At 35.4% G+C, this 24876-nt stretch overlaps 2 protein-coding genes across 5 annotated transcripts in view; both read right to left on the reverse strand.

Moving 5' to 3' along the window:
* The window catches only part of LOC142352258 (epidermal retinol dehydrogenase 2-like), a 328166-nt gene that overhangs the window by 253046 nt on the left and 50244 nt on the right, over positions 1-24876 (reverse strand). The window lies entirely within an intron of this gene.
* The window catches only part of LOC142351792 (glycine receptor subunit alpha-2-like), a 57685-nt gene continuing 37482 nt past the window's right edge, over positions 4674-24876 (reverse strand). For 2 of the 3 annotated variants that reach the window (XM_075403964.1, XM_075403963.1), the window contains exons 5-11: positions 21200-21334; positions 18711-18918; positions 15177-15338; positions 14660-14779; positions 14123-14265; positions 8091-8217; positions 4674-4946 (exon numbers count right to left, since the gene is read on the reverse strand). In XM_075403964.1, the coding sequence (XP_075260079.1) occupies positions 4928-4946; positions 8091-8217; positions 14123-14265; positions 14660-14779; positions 15177-15338; positions 18711-18918; positions 21200-21334 (914 nt within the window). In that variant the 3' untranslated portion in view covers positions 4674-4927. The remainder of the gene's footprint in view (positions 4947-8090; positions 8218-14122; positions 14266-14659; positions 14780-15176; positions 15339-18710; positions 18919-21199; positions 21335-24876) is intronic. The other variant, XM_075403965.1, reaches the window with a different exon arrangement.

Here is a 24876-nt window from a genome sequence, read left to right on the forward strand (position 1 = left end):
CGGCACAATTGGATGCGACAGTCCCCATCAATTCTGGCTCATAGTCGCGAATCTCTTGCAATCAGCATTGTAGCTGAGCCACGCATGGCACTTATTGATACCGCTTGAGCGAGGCGACTGATGGCTACTGATAGGCCTGAGGGCTGGAAACCTCTGTTATCAGATAAAAGAGCTATTCTTTTCAATGTTTTCCTTGTTGTGTCGGATATTCTGCCAAAAGTTTCTAACGCCAAAGGTATGAAGTGGATACCCATATCGCTGCACTTCTGGTAGTAATGCCCAATCTTTCTGTCTTCTGCTAGGGTTAGAGCAAAACCACATGTCCTCGCCGCATCTGAGATAAGACTGGCTTGCAGTGGGGACGTAATGGTGACGTCTAAGGCTGCGGGTTGTCCTGCTATAAAACTGGGCAAATACACGTCCCCTGGTCTTGGATTATTTTCCGGCAGAAGATGTTTTAGCTCACATACAGGGGAAAGATTGGCCGACGAACATGCTGTCATTATTGTGTCACGTACTCTGTCATGACGAGAGATAATATCGCCACGCCCGTGACATGAAACGGCATGATCTCCAAATATGTCCAAAATAGCTGACTTACAATATGGACATCTCCTGTCCGAATCATAGAGTGGAACTCCTAAACGGTATTTCTGAGCAGCGCGGAATTCGTTAGGTTGAAGGTGTAGGCCAAGAGCAGGGATAGGTGCTGCCGTCAACCAAGCTCCTGATTGAGGTAGGGAAAGAGATAACAGTCTAGCTTTTTCTCTGGTGGAGGTTTAACCTTCAAGAAGGTTGCTTAGAGCCGTATTGTCAAATTGTTCTTGAATTTTCTGTTGCGTCAAATGAGGAATCCCCAAAGCGCTAAACTCCTCCACTAGGTCTGTGAAACTAACTTCGTGAGTTGAATTCACACCAGTTATTTGTTCTACTATGTTTGCTGACTGGCATAAGGAACCAATATAAGCTGCTTTGAATTGGTTCAGAGAACGTCGAACTCCAGCTCCTGTTTTGCTTATTGGCAGGCATGCTTGCTCCCATGAATTATTGCTGATTACAGAACCCAATAAGTTTTCAAAAGTTGTTCGTTGGAGATGGTCAAATTTTAAAAGTATTTTGTTACTCAGTGGACGGTGGGTTGCATCTCAACGAATACACTAACTTAGGTGCACCTAGACAGCTACGCAAAATTCCAAAAGCGCACTGAGGGTACTCTATATAGCCTAGATTGTCTAACACCTTCTCGAGTTTTTTAAGCCGTTTTTCTAAACAAGACGCAACAAAATTGGGTGTTCCGATTGCTGCGCCCAAGATTTCGATTCCTGATTGGCTGTTTCTCTTTATCCTACTATCAACAGCAATAAAACACGAGGTGGACCACAACTCGCACTTGCTCTTCTGAGTTCAAGGCCAAACTTGTTGCCATGAGTTGCTAAAATTTCTAATGATTCACATAGCTCCTCTTCCGTACCTGCTATAATTCCGTCATCAAGGTACCAAGAATTCTGCATAAGATTTGTAACTTATCGTCGAGTTCTTTGATAATGGTCCAAAGTCCTAAAGAAAATAGTAGGGGACCCAGCGGGTCTCCTTGTTGGACTCCTGATTCACTTTGAATATGAGTTGCATTAAAAAAGAGTTTGCTATGCTGAGAATAGCAAAAAGACGCAAAAGGGGCTAAAGAGGGAATGAATTTTCGCGCTGCATCTAACACACTGCTTCTCGTAATGGAATTGAAAGCATTTTTGAAGTCGCTTTTAATAAGCCCGCTTCTTCGTTGTTCAATAACTTTTGAAAGGTTTGTTTTGTTGCGTGTACAATGCTTTCAGCGCCGCATTTAACTGCCACACCAAGTTGTCTGGATGAAAAAAGTTCAACTGCCTCAGAACTGGCCTCTTGCGCAATACATTTGGCTATGAGACGTCGAAGAACTTCTCCCACAGCGATTGGCCGTACACCTCCTTTTGTTTTTTTCAGCGCTGTAAGCGAAGCAGAGCAAAAAGTTGGTGCAACAAAACTGGGGAGCTGGCCTCTGCTAGACAAATTCACTAATTTTGTGATGTTTGTAATCGATTTTTTGGCCTGATCGGGGACTGCGCACGTAACGGCATGTAGAAGGTGCTCAGGGTACATTTTGGATGGACTGGCTGCTGTGAAGTTTGAGAAAGATTGCAATTGTTTAAACACAGACGCTTCGTCAAACTGATAAGCATAACTACTGTAATCATCAGTTACCCTCGGTGGCACTTCTTCTGCTGGATGCAAGTTCATCAACTCTTTTAGCGTTTCTTTATTATCAGGGGCGCCACTCCATCCGAAGACAAGATTTTTGCAGCACGTCCGAATTGGTCTTGAAGGCAGAGAGATTTTGCACGTGCTGCAAGCGTTTCCATTGAGTCATGATTTATTTTCTTGGCTTGTTTCATGGAGGCTGCTTCGAACCATAGCCCAGCATAGTCGCCATTCTTCCAACGCTCAAATCTAGTTAACATGAGCCGATCCTGCTGCTGTTTGTGTTTCTTCCCCCCTCTGTTGCTAGCGCGCAGAACGCACTTGCTAATTGCAAAGAGTCTCTTCCAATTTTCTGGGGAATTTGGTTGAGAAACACAGCCCTCAATGATAGGTGTTATCAATTCAGACCATCTTAGCCGGAACTTGACAGGAATAAAGCGGAGTGTAGGTATTTTCTTCTTGCAAATCGTTTCTTTACTGAATTGTGTTGGTGCGTATTGGGAGCCAGAAATGCCGTAATAAATGTTTACATCAAACAAATTTGACAACCAGGGACAAGAAAACGTGATTTATCTTCGGTTTCGCATATTCGAGAGAGGGAGTAAAAAGTAGTGCAAAAACCTTTGTTCACGTTCGGATTTCAAGAGACACTACTTTTTTGTTTTCGGAACCAATTTAGTTGCTCTAGGCTCGATACAAATTTTTAAGCTTCCTTCTAGATGTTTTTTTGTCTAGCTAATTTTTTTCTTGTTTTTAAACTGACGCCTTTCGACCATTTGTTTGACGCTTTTTGATTTGACCATTTTTAGTCCAAAGACTTTTGTTTTCAAATGGGATTGAAAGGGCAACAGCTTGTATTTGCATTGAACTTTACTGCAATTAAATCAATTTTTTCTTTGGTTTTGTAGAACATTTAGTTCAATTAAACAAAAAAGTTTGAGTAATAAAAGATTTATTTTTACAATTTTTGGTGCCTTCCGATCTCTTCGCATTTAATTGTTTTTGAATTCAGTATTGAGACATTTTTACTTTCTTGTGTTCAGCATAAAGCTGCTAATGACATTTTGTTATATTATTTGCTCAGTGATTAAGTGCTTGGGGAAAATTTGCGCAAAAATTGGTGGCTTCACATATAATTTTCTTTTAATTCCTTTAACCTTACTCACTAGGATCTCTTTTGTCAAGTGCAGTTTGAATTAGAACACTTTTTTATTGTGAGGTACCAAAATTTTGTTAATGTTTCAGGAGTTTTTGTCATTTTAACTTATTCACTGTTTTTCCAGACAATGAAATGACAATGGTTGGCGAATGGAAAACATCAACATCGAAACGGGACATTTAATTTGTTGCCATTTTGATATAAAACAATCGTAAGCTAAATAACAGTTTGAAACAAGCTTGTTTATGTTCTCAGTAAATTTTGATGATTTTAAATATAATTGTTCTTTTTTTTAATTTTGTTGGCCTTAGGTCGTTGGTGTTGTGCTTTTTCAGGAACTGCGCTTTATTAAACACTACGATTGAAGATCGGTTTGTCACAAAGTTTCAATAGCTGTGTTTATGATTACTTTTAAAACAATCAACAGTCGGTTTCGGAACAAAAAAAAATCCATGGTAAAAACCCCCCACTTCATTTAAGATAGGAAATAAAACCCCACTCGACTAGTAACGAGCTGCGCATTTTGCGTGCTTGGCCATGCCTTGCGGGCCATGGCCATGCCTAAGCGGCCACGGGACTTGATATGAAACTATCACAACCGCACAAATTATCACGACCAAAATTCAAATTTGAAATTTATACTTTTATAGTTCTAGTGACAGATGAGTGGCCAAGATGTAAATTGTATCCTCCTTTTCTTAAAGATGAATTATGGTAGAATCCATTTTGTATGCTGACTGTTATTTATTCAGGTTGGTTAGGTACATCGGGAAGCATAGTAATTTTTGTACTTCGAGTCAGTTCCAGATTTCTTGCGCCTATGTTTGTTTATTTCAGTAGCATTTTCTGACGGTGTATCACGTAATTAAAATGCCAAGATATCACATTTCGCATCACAAAAAAGTCGCTTTTTGGTGTCTTCTCTCCTGAATTTTGCTGTTTCCTTGCATTGGGTTCTTTTTTATATATTTGGTTGCATTTTCTTCATATTTAAAAGATTTTTTTACGTTGACCACATTGCCTTAACGCAGCAACATTGAAATTAAGTTTTTGAAACAATTTTGAGCCATATATTTCATTCAGTTAATCGGAAATTCATTTTGGCTATTTGGTAGACTGTCGAGAGTATAGAGAATGTCCATTAAGATGGAAAAGCTAAGCTAAGGTTTTTTAAAGCCGGGGACATCTCTCTACCGTTAGAAAATAAACTTAGCGAAGTTTACAAAGTGTCGTCAATTTTATCTTGTAGCTTCTCATTTTTTAATCTTTATTATCTAAGTAATTGTAAAAGGGGAAAGTTTATTCATTTTGGTATTAAATACACCTCACATACCTCTGTTAACAAAATAGAAACATTCAAATATTATAACAAAGTGGCGGTTTTAAATAATACTCTCAAAGAGGGGAAGTAGAACAGTCAAAGGTGAACACTTTTATAATCGGGAATTGATGCAAAGGAGATGAGGATCTTCAAGATGAGAATTTTCAATCGTCGTCTTCTCTTTTTAGTTGATCATGTGCAAATCTTCCGAAATTTCACATTCGTCCTGAGAACCTGAAATAAGGAATGTTTTTACAAATTTTAAATGTTTTATACAATTTACAAGATAAAAAGTTGTTCTTAAATTGAAAGAGCATTTTCAAAACTGATATGTAATATTTTTGTTCGATAGCGACCAAGAAATTATTCTTATATGATTTCTTTAGTTCACGACCGCTCTGAAAAAGACCGCTCCTCCTCCTACCGCTTACAGTGCGAATTTTGTTTAGGCTGACGGGCAATTTAATCAATTTAGTGCAATAGTAACTGCAATCAATTCGGGAAGGGCACTGGCTCGTATTGACGTCTCAAACAGAACATACGGACAATTCCCTGAATTTAAACCAAACATACCATTCACTTTTTACGTTTTCAAACCGAACATATGGACACTTTCTGAGGCTCTAGAACCAAATATGGAAGTTGTATTACTTACAAATAAAACAATGATACGGACAAAACCGCAAATTGCGAAGCTTTCTTACGTTTAGTTGAGCATGAAATCACTCATTTGGTTTCCAATTCGTTGCAAATTTGAAAGATTCCTCTTTGGGAAATAGCAATGCAAACAACGCCCTTTCACAATTTGGAGTGCAGCAAGCAACACCAGTTACGATATGACTCATAGTTGCAACAGATGTTTTCCAGATGCCCATTTCGGAGAAAATTTAAGACAAAAATTCAATCGATAACACCATTGAACTCCAAGTCTATATCTGTAATCGGCAAGTCTTAATTCAATCTTGCCAGTCTTGGACAAGACTTGGCTAACATTTACAAATTGAGTCACAAGTCAAAACAAGTTTTCAAAAACTTTTGAGTGAAAATTTAAAAAATTGAAATAAGTTTTTTTTACGTGCCACTTTCGCAATTAATTGTAAAACACTATTCATGGGTGCATCTAAACCAATCCAGTGCGATACCAAAAGTTGCGGTACCCTGAGGCCCCAAAAGACCTCATTCAGCCAAAATTCGGACCAAAAGTTGATAGAATAATGAATTCTTGATTTTTCCGGTAACGTTTATATCTAAAGTTTCTAACCGACAAAAATTTTACAATTTCTAAATATTGTGAAAAGGTGAGCAAGCGTTAAGATCCCCTTGATTCCCACGAACCACTGCCATTGAAATTCTTTGCACTATTTTAATTATTTTTTGACGATTTTCCAAACAATTATAGTATTCTCCGGACCTATATTTTTCACATTTTTTAAACTTGTTACTCTTGTCCAAGACATGAATTCAGTTTTGCCAGGACTTCGCTAAGACCCGGAATAACCCTTGCAAGCCTTGACAAAGACTTGGTTTTAGATCTATCAAGTCTGGGCCAAGACGTGCATAAGACTCACAAATGTTAAAAGTGGCGTAATCATAATTCTGAATCAGCACTAAAATTAGATGTGCAATGAAAATTACCGGGTAGTGAAAGTGACGTTGCGTTAAGTGCAAGTGTCCAAAACGACAGTTCAAAGACATTTCGAGGTTTTTAAGAACACATAATTTATTTTGCAGTTTTTTTCCCACAAGACTGTAAAACGGGCATCTTTCTTTCTATACTAAGAATCCATTTTCTCCAAAATTTGACTACTACATTTCCGTTTTACTATAAGTTTTATAAAAAGTTTTATCTGCTCGAGAGTTTAGAGATTTTTTCCGTTTAATCATAGTATAGGTTTGTTGAAAGCAAATACGAAAAATGGTCTACAAATTGTCAAACAATGGCTGCTTCGACCCACTTGCCGCCCATCGTGAGTGAAACAGAACACCAAAGAGAAAAAATAAAGAACAACATGAAAAAAATACTCAAATTGATATGATTTCTAGTTTGGTGTTCTAGTTCCAGTTTGATTAAACAAATATAATTAGTCTGACTTCTAATTTGAAAGCTATTAAGCTTACTACCCAAGCCGGCTAGTAATCGTTCTAATGAACTGTAATAACCTATGTCTCAATGACTGCTCTTTATCGGTTAATCCCATTTCTCTTAATTTTGCTCCCTTGGCTTTGCCAATATTCACTAAATCGAGTACATGAATTTTGTTTGAATCAATTTAAAAATTTAATATAGTTGAATTAGTAAGTTAGGCAAATGAACAGTATAACGTAAAAATTGTAACAAGTCAGTTAAAATTACATACAATAGAACCTGAAAATTAGAAAAGAAATAAAGAACGAGAACAAAAACTATAATAAAACTTTATTCAAAGTTCTGTAAAAAATGCTACGGCCCAATGTCAAACCAATAGTACTGCTTACTAAAACTAAGAAGAAACCCTTTGCTTGATGAATTTGGGTTAAATCTAAAAATTACCCCAAGAACCCCACACCTGGTTTGAGAAATCGGTCACTTAGCAGAAAGCTTTTTTTGCCAATTTTTCTCGCTTCTACACAACAACGAATGAATGGTGAAAATCACTCTAGAACGTCCATCTGATATTGAATTTTGCTCAGCAGGTTGGGCTCAGCAGGTTGAGCTCTTTTTGGCCAGATTTAACCAATTCAGAATAAGTAGAGTCCAGATTGGTCCTTTTATGATGAGCCGCCAAAACGATTGCAGCAAACGGGAGCCTTATCAATGCAGTTCTAATATTTTTATTCTTACCTGACCAAAGTGGGGAGAATAAAAACAAACATTTTACATGTGAAAAAATGAAAAATGCCGATGAAATAATATTCATAAACTGTTGATATGTTGTATTGATAACCACCGTTTTGTTAAGCAAGTTTATTTGCAACAATTAAATTAGTTTGACTTCACATCCTGTGAAAAAAAGAAGTCACTAGTTTAAATACGTGACCATTATCGCCAGATATAAACTCTAAACAAAATAAAACTCTTACAGGTCTATAAAGTCACCGGATAAGATTAAAGTTATACATTTGTTGTTGTTAAAGCATAAAATACAGCGAAATTAACAATTCTTTTAATTTCGTCGCAGTCTCATCGCCATTCTCACCTGCCTTTGCGGTGCGTTGCGGTCACACCTCGACCCAGTTCGTTTTTTTAGTATTTAGCTTTATGAATTTTTTTAAAAATCGATGCTTTCTTGTGTCTTAAACCGATCATAAACAAGCAGGAATACGGAAAAAAATTATTCTTCCAAATGTAAATCGGTTCTGATTAGTCATCTCAATTAGGATGTGATTTTGGTAAGTTACCTGTAATTAGCCAAGAAATATACTAAGTTCCACACAGCAAAGCAGAGTGGGAACAACCACTTGCTGATCTCATCTGCATTCCCTGCACTCCAGTAGGAGAACTTAGTCACGTGACGCAACTCCGCCTCTGTTAACACGGATATAAAATTCAATATAGTCAAAATTGAATGCCTCATTTTTTGTGCAGTAAGAGTTTCGCTTCATTTTTTTTCGCAGTGCAGTGGACAGATAACCCAGTATGGTGTGCGCCACCCAAGCCAGCTCTTATAAGACTGGTTTAGTCGCGCACAGGGGGTGCCAGACCATCCTTGCCGAAATTGGCTCTAACTATACCAACTTGAGTCGCACATAGGGGTATCAGACCCACTTGGGCTGCGAACTGGGCGTGTCAGACCTACCTGGGTCGCGCACTAGGAATACATAGAACTGAAAGTTTTAGAGATCGAAGTAGCAGTAATCATTGGAGTGCAATAATCTTCTAGGAAAAATTAAAGTTGCTTGGTATACATGGTTTGTGAGTTATCCAGTAAAAAATATGTTCCTACCAAACGAAATTTTAGGTTCAACAGCACTATCAGAAACAGAACTTAGACTGTAGCGTGGTCCTTCATGTTCATCATGTAAAATTGGGATGTCTTCTTCAAAAATAGTCTTCTCGTGGAGATCATTGGCACTTTTGGAGAACTGACTGTTTTTTTCGGCCAGATCTTTTTGTTTTGATCAGCCTATCCGGACGCTGCAATTGGCTCTCATCAAAAAATACAGACTGATGTTGTATATTATACCATTACACTATCAATGCTCGTACACTATCGAACTTAAAGTACTTCAAAAGGCGAGTTCTCTGCCAAGGCTTCGACTAGCGTGTAAAAATTTCAAAAATTTTACTATCTTTACTCGTTTCATGAAATGACGAATGAAATTTGATGAATCAAACATTTTAGAAGTGAAGATGACAAGTAATATATATATATATATATATATATATATATATATATATATATATATGTATATATATATATATATATATATATATATATATATATATATATATCCTAGTTGAAACCTCGGGTGATTAAAAGGACAGAACACCAGTCGCTAAGTTAGGTTTGTTCGGTGTGTTTGGTAGTTAACGTAATCATATCGTCACTATGTTCGGATCAGAACGTAAGAAAGCTTCTTTATATTCGGTTTCGCAGCATAATTTGTATGCCCGGTTTTTAAACGTAAGAAATGTTTGATATGTCTGCTTTGAAACGTAAGAAGTAATCAATTTTTTATTTCTTTTTAATTTTTAACATGCATTATGATAGCGTTTTTTGCAGGAATTTAAAACGTATTTTTAAAGAAAGTTTCTTAAAGAATATACAAATTTATCGAAAATTCTCGTTTAGCTCGTTGACAAAATTAGATGAACAAATATAATTTCCTCTTTGTTAAATTAAAAAATGTTTTATACTTTGAACATTCACGTGAATTGTTTTGATGAATTCACTTTCACGTTCAATGATTTATTTTTTGTATTTTGAAATCAAACATACGGTCTCTTACATTTACATACCGACAGTACCGAATAAAAAAAGTGAAAGCTTCCAGCATAACAAAAACCGAATATACTGACAGTTTGTTTTCGTTTAAGAGCGACAACTTCTGGACTAGGATATGCTGTGGTTAAAATTTAAACTCATAATTTATCATTTCGCACAAAATAATTAGTTTTGGACAAATTTTGCATTTAAAAATATTGAACCACTATTGAGAAATGTTATTTATAGTTGTCGTCAATTTTACAGAAGGAGTTCAAAAATATAATTTTTAGTAGAACCCGAACATTTACAGCCCACAAATGGCAATAGCAGATAATACTGACAGTATTTGGTATACAAAGTATTTTGAGCAAAAAAATTTTTTTATAAAAATATTTATTAGCCGAAGCCAAAAAGATTTGTTTAATTCTTTAGAAAAAAATATAGCTCAGATCGATTTTTTGGCTCACGAAACTTTATGATTGATAATTTTAAGGAGAAATCGATATTGGTCTCTTATTCGGCCCATCTGATTTTTTCAAAGATTTTTTAAAAGCACGAAAAGTAGCAAATGTTATGGCTATAAAAAACACTGACTTGAAAAATTTGGAGCCGAAACTTTAACTCCAGCGAAAGCACTAATTATTTCTTATTGAAGAAGGCACGGCATTATTTTTGGAACAGTAAAACAAAAGCCGACCTGTTAGAACTTTGCTTTTTGTTTTGTTCTGTAGAATCTCACAGGCATGTAATTTACCGCGCATTATCGGTTTTCCTAAAAATCGTTTTAGCACCTCCTCCACTGAAAGTATTGAAACAGGAATGAAAAAATAGGACGATTATAGATCAAATATTGTACTAAAAAACTCAAAATTTGATTTTCGCGGTCAATTGGAGGCAATATACCAACAGTTTGCCATATAAAATTATTTTCTGCATGGCACTTGTGAGAGATCATCTGAATGTCTTGTAAAAAAATTGCCTGTCTTTCAAGAAATTACATGAAAAAGTTGTCTGACAACAATGCGAAAAAAAAATGGTGCTTATCAGAATTTTTGTTTCGTGGCGGTTTTTTGTTGCTTTACTATTTATCACAACAAACGTTAAAGAGGGCTAATTAGCATGATTATCCTGCAAGAGATTTGCCAGTTGCATAGTCTTACAAGAGGCTGCAAGATCTTACTTTATATCCATGCAAATATAGAACTATTATCAAACAACTGTATTATTTTCATGGGGTCGTGCACGAAAAATATTTCCTCTTGTAAAATCTTACAAAATAAGTCTTCTTCAATTTTTTTTACAAGAGTGTACCTATCTTGTAAAAAGATTAGTTATATTGAAAAATTTGCAATTTTTGCACTAACGCACTAGGACCTTTCTGAGTCCTACAAGTATTAATTCAGGGTATCCTTACGGCAGGGAAATCTTACTCAATATTAAAAAAACTAAATAAACCAAGCATGCTTACAACCATCATTGTATTTTAACCATCATTGAGATGAGCTGTTTAGCTAAAAAAGTTGTTTTTGAATACATTGCTTCGTGGAAGTAGCATGTGTACTTATATTTTTCCCAGCTTCGGATGTTGAGTAGCCTCGAATTTCCCTTTTGAATAATGAGGGATGTTTACAAGTTGAGCAACCAGGCAGATCGCTTCATTGCGATCAATAGTTATAGTAATGTGCAAACAGATGAAAAAAAGTAGTTGTGTTCAGACCGCAGTTGACGTATTTCCTTTTCAATTCTAAGCAGTTTATTATTTGATTAAGTTCTAGAAAGTTCAAATGATATTGTTCAAAGATCGTTGGTTATTATAATCGTTAATCTTGTCAAAATTTTGTTGAGAATAATTGGGTCAGAGTACTTGAAAAGATAACTGTTTAGAAACGGTTAACCAAATCTTTTTGAAAGTACTCATTGTTTCTGATGTCTGACTGACCACCAATTTCTTTTATGCATATAACCTATGAAGTCTCTCTAACCGTTTCAAACTTATTGATCCTAGGTGCCAAACGTTTGACGCAAAAATTTCAATAGTTCTCTAAATTAACCTGACAGATATATTTGTGGACCACGGGATGGCTCTTCTGGTTAGGTTTAAATTCTGAAATCTTTTTTAAAATTTATTGTCAAGATGACACCCCAAGAAAAGATTTAAAAAAGTAAATCCACACCTTTCAATTTGCTTTCATCTTTAATAATATTACCGTGAGGTTACGAATAAAACAGTGAAAGTTCTGTGTTCTGATATGAGAATGTGAGCACGCTGGCTTAGATATGCAAGAACTTGCAAACTCCTTACAGTAGAAACTTGCAAGAACTTTTTGTATTAGTTAGTCCGGTTATTACATGTAATAACCGGACGAATATATAGTTCCTCCCCCCACTAAAATGGGTCGGAACAATTACATATTGTAATGGGAACAATTGGGACTGTAAAGTTTAAATCAAACTGATATCATGTCTAGTCTATATTGCTGCTAATGCCCAGACTGTTCATGTCACTGTTTACCCCAAAGTCGTTAATTCAAAGTACGCGTATTACTGCAATATCAGTAATGACTCACCACCAACATTTGACAATAGTTACGTTATATCTTGCAGGATATAACGTAACTATTGTCGAATGTCGGTGGCGGGTCATTACTGATATTGCAGTAATACGCGTACTTTGAATTAACGACTTTGGGGTAAACAGTGACATGAACAGTCAGGGCATTAGCAGCAATATAGACTAGACGTGATATCAGTTTGACTTAAACATTACAGTCCCAATTGTTCCCATTACAATATGTAATTGTTCCGACCCACTTTAGTGGGGGGAGGAACTATATACTCAAATGGGTTTTCTTATTCAGTCAATTTTAGCCGATTGCTTTCACAGTACAATATTTTGAATGATATCATCATAAAACTTAAGGAGGTTAAAAGGAGGTTAAAAGAAATGTGAAGGTGAGCCTAACTTCCGTTGTTTTGTTCACATTTTTCAAAATTGGATTGATGGAGCTATTTAAAAAAAAACTATCTAACGATCTCTGTTGACACAAAATGGTTTTTTAAAACTATAACTCAATAAGTATCAAAAATTCATCACTTGTTTTTGATATAATGACTTTTTGGTCAAATTAGCTAATAACAATTAGGACTGGTAATGGAGAAGCAGCAAGAGCAGGACCAGTTTTGGCCTAGGCTTGGAATTTTTTAATACAAAATTTTACAGAAAAATAATGGGGCGCTGTACGTATTTTTTTTTGATTTTTGCTTTTTTGTTTTTGATGTTAGTTACAGACAGGAAGAAATTCGAATCAAACAATATTTATTGACAGGTCAAAAACACGTGAAGAAGAATGCAGAGTAAAATACAAAATAACTTCAGCGTGAAACACATTGGCAAAACTAATTTTTTAGCTTCAACATTATTTGCATAAAATTGTTCGTTAAATTTTGAGTTAAGCCTGTATTCAGTGTTAGTGTGTAGTCTTTTGACTCACACTTACACTGAAGCCTCACTGATAACATGTAGCCTCACTGATAATATGCAGAATTGTTTTCCTAGGCAGCAAAAATTTAGGCTATTTACAAGTTCTAAATTGAAAGCTTAAGGGTGTTATGCATTACGCTTGAACAAAAATTGTTTTCGATAAAAATAATAATGGTGATTTAAGATTTGCCGATTACAGCCTTATTTCTGTAACTTTTCCTATTTTGGAAGCTCTATTTTGCTTTCTTGTCCGGTCATCAAATTAATGGCTCATATCACACTAAGGGCGTTGAGATAAGGCGCAATTGATTACATGCAATATTTTTAATGATTTAGTTTTGACCTTATAGTCTTCGACACATTTCCTCGCAAAATTGATTTGACTTTCTGATTTTTAAGTGTATTTGTTACTTTTGTAGTCCTATGAAATTCTGATAATGACAAGTCCAATGGGTTTGTATGAAGGTAAACTTAAAGCCAATGAATGATTTCAGTTGATAGCTAACTGCTTTCATGACTTTAAATTTGATTGTTTTTAAAAGATGTAAACGCATTTTCCAATTTTGCCGTTTTTGTTTTCTGTCCACTTGTTAATTTTTCTCAATAAATTCTCTTCTGGTTTTGAATTCTTCTTCTCCATGTCTTTTCTGGTTATATGCAAGTCATTTTGCTTAGCTTACTTTTTATCTGATGCTATTTTGACCTTTTCATTAAGTTTTTTTAAAGAAAAATGTAGATATACATTGAGTTTTCGTCATTAGTAATGCTCGTTGTTTTTATTTAACTTTGCAGTTTGTTTTGTCCCTCACTCTCTGTAATGGCAGATCATTGGCCCTATAGTGAGTAATTGATTTATTAAATGGATAACCAATTATTTTCGATCAATAAAAGATTTTTCGAAAGTTTTCTATTTCTTCCTCATTTGGTTGACAATTATGTCAAAAACTTGATTGAGCGGGTCGGAACATTTTTACCGAGCCTCCTTGTTTAACTTAGTCTTCAAAAGGATCTATCAAACTAACCAGTTTTCTCGTCCCCCGTGTACTGGATGACTGGCATCTCCGGCAGAGGATCGTCCGGAGAGTATACCCCGGCAGCTGTCCCAGGAGCCACAGACTGATCCAATATGGCCTGGTTCACTCCGAACAATGTGCGCACTGTCACTCTACAAAGGACAGGAAATATTCAAACTTATTCACACACTTTTCGTTAAATTGGTAGAAAATACATCGACAACATAAAGTTTCCTCATTCCGAAAAAGAAAGAAAAGCTCTTATTTTTTCGTGGAAATCATCTTATCAACTTAGATCTCTCAACTTAGACTACTGCCCGACCAAAAACCGTTGCTTTTAAGTGAAAGAAAACGTGCAATTATCTATCATTTGACTTGTCAAATAGCTACGAAAGAAATGGTTCATAAATGCAACGTTTTACACCAAATTTGGGTCCGCTGTTTCTCTACAAAATCTTCTCAACCCGGGTAACGATATTCAAATGGGTTATGCTATTAAATATGCTCCATGCATAAAATAGAAAGTGATAGAACTGTATAACTAACGATTCTCCCTTGGGCACAGTTAGAGTGGGTTTCCTCGTGAACTTTCTCTCCTTGGGTGAGTCTTTTCCCTTCATATCTGCATTGCTGTGTCTCCTTCGGAAACTATTCATCATTCTGCCTCTGAACAAATAAAACCCAAGTATGAAATTGAGTTAAATGAACTTTCCTTCAATTAGCTCAATAGCATTTTGATCATATTTGACAAATTTCGAACTAAGTGTAACACCCAACATTTTTTGAATCACACAAACTTTAGTGAAAGCTGACGATATTTTATTGCGTTTGTGCAATACATTTATCGATTTATTGCCTATTTTAGCTGCAATAATTATTTCATCAAAGCACTATATTTTATTCACTTGACGTATAATTTTTTTAACAAAACGATCACAATGATAAAGATATACAATTCTTTTTTTCCCTTCGCCCAGTTTAACCACAATTTCAATTATTCCGCGCCATTAGATTTGCGGCCGGGGTTAATGAGGGAAGAGCTGATGTTTCACTTTATTCTAACCTGAATGTGTTTTTGGCACTGCCCTTCCTGGCCTTTTTCCACTTTTCCCTCTCAGGAGGCTGATAAGAGACGAGAGCGAATTCAATGAGACTGGCAAATACGTAGAAGAAGTTCACTATCAAGTACATGTCTCCCATCTTCAGATCTGCTATTCCTGGGAATCTAAAGAAAAAGACAAGTCCCGAATAACTAACAAAGAATTTCAAAAATAGAATGTCAAAAACAGGAATCAGTGCAAACTTTGATCAAAATTTAAGAAAATCGCATGTCTCTAACGAAACAAAACTGGCTATGCAATTCCTGATGACATTATGGTCAACAAAAGGCAGGTCGAGTACTCGTTGCTTTTCAGCACTAAAACTCAAAAGAACTTCCTTCAAATATTCAACACGAGGTGCAAGTGAAAAACATTTTGAGAAAATTTTTGTTACAATTTGACCACTTAATTATATGAGTCTCAATTAGTATTTTAAATGTTATATATATATATATATATATATATATATATATATATATATATATAGAATACTTGCCTGGTGACGCAAAAAATGACTGCTAACCATGCAACCAAGGCTCGAAGCTGCCTGAAAAAAATTCCTCTAGAGAATGCGCTGACTGCCGTAAAATTTTGTAAAAAAAAGAGGTAAGTGCATTGAAAAAGAGTAAAATCTTTTGAAGAGTGAAATTAGTCAATTTAATTGTAAATTTTTCTCCTTTTCAGATTTTCAACTGCCTGCCCGGGTTGAACCTCCTTTGAAACCATAAGGAAGATCATAAATGTTTCCTGAAAACCATACCTAGGAATATAAATGGTTCCATCCGTGCGGGGTCAAAATTTCTTGTATGTTGTTGCTATGGTTTCTATGAACAATATATAATTTTATTTATGGTTTCAAAGATGCCATACAAGATTGATAGGAAACGAGTGACAAACACATGGAACCATTAATTTCATTCATGGTCTTATTTATGATTTATATATATTTGACTTCAAGTTTCGTAAACAGTCGAGTTATTACTAGTATAATGTAGGTTGACTTTTGGATTTTTTTTGGTCAAAGTCAGCTTACATGGTACCATATTTCGACGACCCATGAAATTTGAGCTCCAGAGTATATAGAACAGAACAAGAGATCAATTCACAAGAAAACTAATTAATGTACAATATAAATTTTTCAAAACGATGTGCAAATCTCATAACATATTAAATGCTAATGTTTTTTGATGCTAGTGTTTGATGTGTGGGTAGATGGGAGGGACGACGGGGAACTTGTTATAATTCAGGAGAGTTAGGGGCGGAAATGGAAGTTGGTTGCGGGGTATGATATTTTGGTGAGGGCAAGCGGAGATAAGGATAGAGAGGTGTGTGTACGAAAAATGGGAGAGAGGGAGTATGAGTAAATAGAGGGAGGGTGGAGTCGTACGGCTCACTGAAACTGACTTCCAATCTTGTATAGGAAAAGCGGTTTCCTGTAAAATTTCAAATGTAGAACGGATATTTCTCCTATTCAAACACAGTCCACAGGTCTCCCTAGAATTTTTTTTATGTTGCACTGGAAGAGATCACTACCGGAAAGGCAGTAGCTTCACAAGAATAGTGGTCTTAAGTAGAAAAAAATTTCCACGCATTTTGTCAAACTCCTAAATGTAGTTTGTCGAGACGTTATTGTCAATCACTCAATTGACAAAATTATAAAATTGGAATATGTTTTTATGCTTCTCTATCTTGGGTGATGTTCCAAAGATCTCAAAATATTATTACCAAATAAATTGAGTGGTGACACTGACATTGGAAACTGCTCTAGATAACTTTTAAGGTCAAATATTGATCAACGATATACTTAAAGAAAATTGCAGATGGCGTGAAGAGCTGGTCGATATTGAACACACAATTGAACCAGAGTATTCACCCATTTAAAAAAAAACTAAGTCATTGCCCATCAAGTAGTTAGAATTACTGCAGACGTTGGAGGCTCTAATTAGTTCACCCATCCATTCTATTTGCGTTAACTTAGCTTCCGTTAAGTTTTCTACAAGGAGGCAATCGTACCCTTCGGGAGACTTCACTTCTTCTCCTGGAACGAGGGCGTCATGTTAAAACTTCGAGAAACCAGTCATCTCGGTAGTGTTCACGATCGTCACTAATGTCATGTCTTAGTCATTTTTTTCAGAGGAATCCGTCTGCATTAAAAAGCCCCCTTGAAACCAGTTCTCCTCTTTATCTAGTAAAAATGTTTGACTCTGACATGTTTCTCGGCCTTATTGTTTTAAGAGCTCCTTCTTATTTCAATCTCATCAAATTTTAGCCCACCAAACCTTCAATCCGTCGAATCACCAAACTTTCAATTATTTTACGCCTCACAAATTGTGCTTATTGTCAGCTCATCATTAATAGAATCCTTAAATAACCTTATGTGAAGTTCCACTTTAAGACAAACAACCGAATACAACGAGTGGTTTTCGTTATTAAATTTGTTGTGAAGTAAAAAAAATATTAGTTTTGAGTTTGGTGTCATAAGGAACAATATTACTGAGAGGAGCAGATTTGGGGTCATAATTGTTTTATGTCACCTAATCTATAGAAGAGAGAATAGATCTAGAAAGGATGCTGAGATTTATCGTTTCAGTTATTTCAAAGCTTGCTCCTGAAGTCATGAAATGTGGGTACTTATTTTACAAATCATTGTGTCAACAGCAGAGGGTTATATGCACCCATATTAAATTGAACTGGGTTCTCTAATCAAAAAGATTATGAAAGATATAATATAATTTTAGAAGAGACTATTTCATGACTGAAGTGCTATAAATATTTATTTGAAAACTTTTAGGGAGAACGTCAGAACACGTGTTACCCTTTTGCTATTGTAGTTACAAAATACAAGAAGTGTTTTTTCACCCACCTGTGATCACACACTTTGTGTGCAAAAAAATTAATGCTTTTTTTGTCTTAACTTTGGTTTTTTATAGTCTGATGAGAGTTGGGACTGTTCATTAGAATTTATACATACAATTTTACAGGTTTAAAAATATAAGTATGGAGTGCAATCGTTTGGGGGACGGGGAGGAAACATTTCATAAGCGGAAATAAAATGAAATGCATAAGTGGAATAGTTTCAGTTATTCTGATAAGGTAAAATTTGCAAAATGTGTTCGCAAGAAGGAATCCCTTCAGAAATTCATGGTAATATTTAATCTCACGCTACTTGCTTATGTTGCTTGCTTAACACATGGCCAAAATGAATAAAGTTCTCTTTTAACGTCTTCTTTTATAACAGTAAAACCAAGTTTACTTATACGCAATCCTAAGTGATCAAATAATTGAGGAAAAAAATTTATTCATGCGATGGACGGTACCTTGCAAAATTCAACGGGAAATCCCCCGACGTTACAAACCATGTTTTGTTATATAGCACGTTACGATACATGAAATAACTCTGGTATGGGGGTGTTAGAAGGTGGCACGTGTCCAGTACCACTAAACTTGGTGGGTGATTAATAGCAATATCCTCTAATTACTCTACTTGGCCAACTCACTGATTAGCGGTGCCAGTGATGAGAGTGATTTGAGCAAGAATGGTGGTAATAGAGAGTCCAGATCTGGCTGGCACTGCTCTTTTGTCCACCCAGAATCCCACCCATGACAGGATGACGAGGGATATGGAAGGGAGGAACATGGTTATGACGTAGATGGCCAATTTACGAGGCAGAGTGATTGTGAGACAGAGGTTCTTCCAAATGGTCCCTTAAAAGGAAAGTTTAAATTACAAGTTTATTCAGTTCAATTTTCTTAGTTGTTTCGCAAAACAACATGAGTGGATTACGAATGATCTATTACCCTTAAAAACTAAATTTTACGTAGAAAATTTACTAAGTGATAACTAGTAAGATATCAAACACTATTACGTTGAGAGGTTAACTTTTGGGTGAAATGAAAGTTGATCAATCGTCATCGGATGAACCGATCTTGGTTCAACTTTAAACAACGGCATCAACCTCCATCGAAAATGGTCGATGAAGAACATGGGGAACCTGAGCTGGCCAAAAAAAGGTTAGAGTCACCAATGGATCAGCCAAAATGTCTGTCCTCGCAAATGACAGTGGTTTTTCCTAATGTTTCATCTAACCATTATAATCTTTTTCTGAACATTACAACTAAATTATATTGAAATTGCTTAAATGTCTATTTTCAAGAAAATTTTGCCGATAAACGTGCAAATACATGGATATCATCAACATATTGTGTAAATACATATTGAAACTTTTTTGGATCTGAGATGTTGAACTGAGGGTTTTGACTATATTTTTTGAGGTTCACATTACGTGCATCTACCCGTACCAAACTTATGGGTAAATTTACTCGTTTTTAGTAGCAAATTTCATTTTTCCTATGTTAATAAATTGTGCGTGCGAAACGTACTTTCAAACTTTGTGGACGATAAGGCGGCGCCCTATAAGGAAACTCCAGTCATTTTTTTTTCACTTTTAAACTGGAAATTGAAAAGTGAAAACTGCTTTTCACCGCAAAATGTCTTTGACGGAATCGCGTCCCGGAAAGAACTGTGCGCCAGATTAATGGCAGTATAATCTTTCATTTTAGTAGTCTTAAAACATTAAATTGTAAGATTGAGCGGCAAAAGGATTAAAATGAATAAAGTTTTGTGAAATGCCTTAAGGCTGAACTAAGTACTTTTCACATTTATTTGATCGTATTTTCTATTTTAAGGCTCTTAAATGTTTTGTGGAAACCACTTTCACAAAATTTAAGTTCTATCCGCATTGATCGAAGGGCGGCACCTGAAAGCGCCAGCCACTTTCTTTGGAAGAAAATTTTTTTGGTACCGGTAAAGGCTCGTAATTAAGATAATTTGTGCAACATACATTTGACCATGCGTGAAATTATGGCTCGATTCATAATTCAACCATAGCAGGTTTAATTACAAAAGTTAGCCCGTTTTCGTGTAATATATCAAACCCCTGTTCGGCAATGATTACCTGATCATGAATAGGGACCTAACTTTAATACAAGCTGAAAAGTTTGTTCACCAAATGATGTGCAATTCGTAATATAATTTCTGATTGGAAACAATAGGTTGATTCAGATTAAAATTTTAGTAGACTGAGGTCTTCGTTTAAAATGATAAAAAATTTTGTGCTGTCGCACAATCATGGCTGATAATTGTCTGTTTGACCATGCGTAACGACAACTACAGCCTGGAAATTGGTCTTATAGTCACATACACTTATACACATTGTGCGGGCAAAGCGGTGTGCCGGTTAAAATTGCCAGTATAATTGTTCTCGAAATTTGTTTACCTGCACACTGTTCAGATATAGCTCCTGCAAAGATTATTATATTTGTTCAGCAAAAAATGCGCACAGAAAATATTCTCTTTGAGAAGCGTTTTTGTGTTTCATTTTTTTGACAGGTTAAACTGTTTTTATAACGTTTGTATATAGTTTTTCCCAAACGGGGCAAATTAGTCGTCATTTGAGGGAGGATCAGCAGTTATGATCTGCTCAAAGAAAACTTCTGTAAAATCCTTTGTTTAACATGATTGTGCCTTGCTGCGTCTATAATCAGAAGGAATTTTTTATTCAGAATAAAAAAATCACTAGTGAGTACTACTTCTACACTTTTTGTTTTTTTAAATTAAATCATTTACAAATCATTCATGCAAACAATCTGATAACCTGAGGTGAACAGAACTGATTATGAGTTTGAAGCTCTCATTGATCATATGGAGGGTTTTAAAAACAAACCAAGCAAAAAACGGCAAGGGCAAATTACCGGAAAACTGAAGGTAAATCGCGCAGTTAAATTTACCTTAATTTTGAATTTTGCAGGTAAATTTTGGTTAAATTTTGCAGGAGGACTACATACACATTTAAGCAAAAATTATCTGCAATTGCAGCTACGTTAAGATGCCGTGCAGGTAGTGTGCCGGAAAACCAAAATACACTCACAGTTAAGATAAATTTACTTGCACAGTTTTTCTTTTATTAAGAGTGTAGCTATGCCTGACCTAGATTGTAGTGTTCGAGTGTCTCGTAAGTGGTTGGTTCTCCCTCAATGTAGAAGTTAGCAGTCACTTGGGAGGCAGTCAAGTCCACCACTTCACTCACCCACGTCATGTTCTGATGGTCCGCATGGTACAGATCTACACACAGTATACGGACACGACTATATCACAAACACCACTAAGCAACTTTTAGTCTAATTGCAACCCAAACACTTTACCAAAACATGTAATTTGACCAAAAAAATGCCAAAACATTTTTTATCTCGGTCGCCTAAACAGGAATGGGAGTAGGCGAAAACCACGCTTTCATCTCACAATGTGGAATGTCCATCATCGAACGATTGAGCACCAACCGAGGACCAACAATGCTATAGAAGGTTTTCATAAAGGTTTCGAATCGATGCTGCAAATGAACAAACCCTACGTTTGGAAGTTTTTGGAGGCGATACACAGACAACAAGCGCTTCAAGAGTTTACCGTGGCACAACAAAAAGGGGGGAAGCAAATAGTGAAAGAAAATGAAAATCATGGCAGAATAAAACGAATTGTTTGTGCTGCACATGAATATCAACCTTTAGATTATTTGCGAGCAATTGCTTCAAACGTGTCGTTTTGAGAAACTGTTTCAATCTTTTGCTTTTTATCTGTGTAATTGTGTTAGAATCTGTGTAAGTGTATATTTAATTCATTTAATTATTCAATTAAATAATTTTTATTGAGTTTATATCTCTTTGACAGTCAGTTGGGGGTTTATTTCCCTGGGGGTTTTTTTCTTTGGGGGTTTCTTTCCGTGGGGTTTTTTTCCTATCTAAATTTGGATGGGGTTTTTTTTCCGTGGGTGTTTTTTTCCGAAACCGCATTTTTCGAATCTTGTACTCATATCATCCACGTGTACAACAAACAACTTGTTTACGAGGAAAGCTTCTCCTCCAATGAGCACCATTATGAACAACTGTAAGAAAACTAAGAAATAGCTCGAAATCCAAAACAGGAGAAATTTCTATTTCCCAGAAATTAGGTCTGACCTAAACAAGACGGCAGTTTCAACAATAATGTGCCTTGAACAGAAAGTTTCAACATTAACATTGATGACTTTATCAACTCAGACGCTTCAGAAACTGCAAAAAAAACAGATTCAAAAAGCTTTAAATTTTTAATCAATTGAACTGAGGTCATGAAGTTAGTCAAAAACGAAAGTTCTAATGGATTTTTCGAAATTGCTCAATTTCCTTCAATTTTTGCACAAGAAATAATGAAATACTGAGCCAAATTAAAAACATTTTTATATTTAACTTTTAATGATTTTATTTTTATGCAACTCGAATGAATGATTGGTAGACTTTCACCGTTTTTGTTTTTAATATGTTTTTCTATATGCTGTTTGCTCAGTTAAAATTGATTTGCTGGGCAACTAACGTTGCACAAAAACCTTTTTCACGAACAGAATGAGCGCAGACGGTAACCAGCCTAGAAAACTCAAAACGATTACAAGCAGAACGATGAAAAAGCAGCAGAAATGGATAAAGCGAAGCATTATTTAGTTTGACAATATTAAAGTAAAAACTATACATCAGGACCAGTCCCGAACTAGAGTCCAAAAAATAAAAATCTAAAGAGCTTACTTAAAAAACCTTTGCAAGCTTTTGATAGTAAAAAAAATGAATTCCAATACGAACAATAAAAAAATATATAGCAATAGTCTTTTGAATTGGTTTTTTTCCAATATTCTCTAGAGAAAGGGTTTATCAACGTTGTACGGTCCATCGAAAACGTCATTCTACAAAACCTTCACCTTCAGGGACTTCTCACGGCAAGCACCAGTTCCCCATAAAGCCATTGCAACAAATTTCAGGAGACAAGAAGTTTGTCGAAAATCATCTGGTACAGATAGATTGGAAATAGACATCCAACTCAGTTTTATCCAAAGTTAAAAAAAGCTATTTTTGTTCTGATGCTTTGTCAGTAGATGATAGGAACTCTGTGACCAACTGGTTTTCTTCATGAGTCAATTTTGGGCAGTTGATATATTTATGAGCGGTATCGTTATTAAAACCTTAAATCGTAAAAGATCTTTCAATTGGACAGTTTAACGAAATTTCGCTTTAATAAAATTATCTTAAATTTTAGATAGAGTATGTCAAATTGTTCATAATTATCAGCCAATTGTACCCAACTAAAAACTTCTGACATAATGACAAATTGATGGTCTATTTGAACTTTCATTGATTTTTTTCGCTCGTTGCAAACTTTTTTTAGTTTTTTGTATTATATCACCTATACAGCCAACTATTATGGCATTCTTACACTTTTTTGATTTGAAATTTTGGATTATAGGGGAAAGTCTTATTACAACTTGTTGACGAGTTACGGTAATCTTTTGTTAGTTTGAACATCCACCCGTCAAAAAAAAACATCAATGTGGTTGCCTTCGTTATTTTCGTGTTACCTCTTGTACAAAGAACAATATTTTCCTTAACTTTTGGCATTAAAGTTTACCTAAGAATGAGAATTCAGATTGTAGGGAGGATTTGAGTCCTCAGGAGTTGAAAAAAAGTAAATTAAACTGGGAATTTATTTGAACTAATTTTGTTATAAAATTGCGGTCATTTACTTGAGTATGAAGAATAAATCATTTTTCAGAGAGAAACTTTATATACGTCTGGGCTTCAGGAAGAATTGACTTCATTTTCAATCGTTATTTTTCTGATATTTTCCAGAGTGTTACTAAAACTGATGCATGAGTTGGGTTGCTGCAAAACATTAAATGAATTTGCTTCATACTTTTCTTGAGAGCTATTAGTTTCGTTGACTTCGCTTTATACAAAAACCTAGTTGAACTCTCGAATATTGTTGCAAATGTTGATCTTCTTGTTGTCTTGTCAAATCTTATCACCAATTGCAAATCACATAAGTTTTCTAATGTTACATCAATCATAACAGTTAGTTGTTTCAATGATAAATATTAGTTCTCTTTACTTTGACACTCCCTGTTTACGGGAAAACATGTTATCTTATGCAGGACACTTGCAATTTTTGAGTTTCTCAGCCATTGGATGGCTGTGCTGTTTTTGGTTTTGATAGCTTAGTCTCATTTTCAGTATTTTAAGTTGACCGTTTACGTTTTTTAGGACTTAAACGCAACAGGTTTTCCTGCAAAATTGGTAAACTTTTTCTCAGTATCGTTAGTTGATAGTGATAATGGGGGTTCACAATGAATTTTTTGTTGTTCTTTGGTGTGTTTCATCAACACCTCACTGTCAAAGATAGGAGAAGTCAAACTGTTTCAAACAGATTCTGAATTTTCTTTCAGTTTTTATTACTTCTTTCGGCATTGACAAACTTTTATGCTTAATTTTAAGATGAGTGGTTTCGCTAAGGATATCGATATATCCTCACATTACCAAACCTTCTAGTTATTACTAGCAACTCCTAACTTACACCATCTCTTTCTTGCAATCCAAATTCGCCATTAGTTACCAACAACAGCCTTCGTTTTAAGCTCTCAATTAATGCATTCTCTGGTTCTTTCTTGTTTCTCAAGGCAGCATCTCTCTACCCAACTATAAGTTGAACAAGAAAATCTTTTCGCCAATCTACTCCACGATTTGCTTATGCACTAAATGCATTAGAATTGGTTCCCTCTCAGTCATCCACTATTAAAAATTTCTCGGTCAAGGAAG

This window comes from Convolutriloba macropyga, chromosome 13 (assembly GCF_964194025.1).
Source record: "Convolutriloba macropyga chromosome 13, txConMacr16.3, whole genome shotgun sequence".
In the NCBI taxonomy this organism is placed as follows: domain Eukaryota; kingdom Metazoa; phylum Xenacoelomorpha; order Acoela; family Convolutidae; genus Convolutriloba; species Convolutriloba macropyga.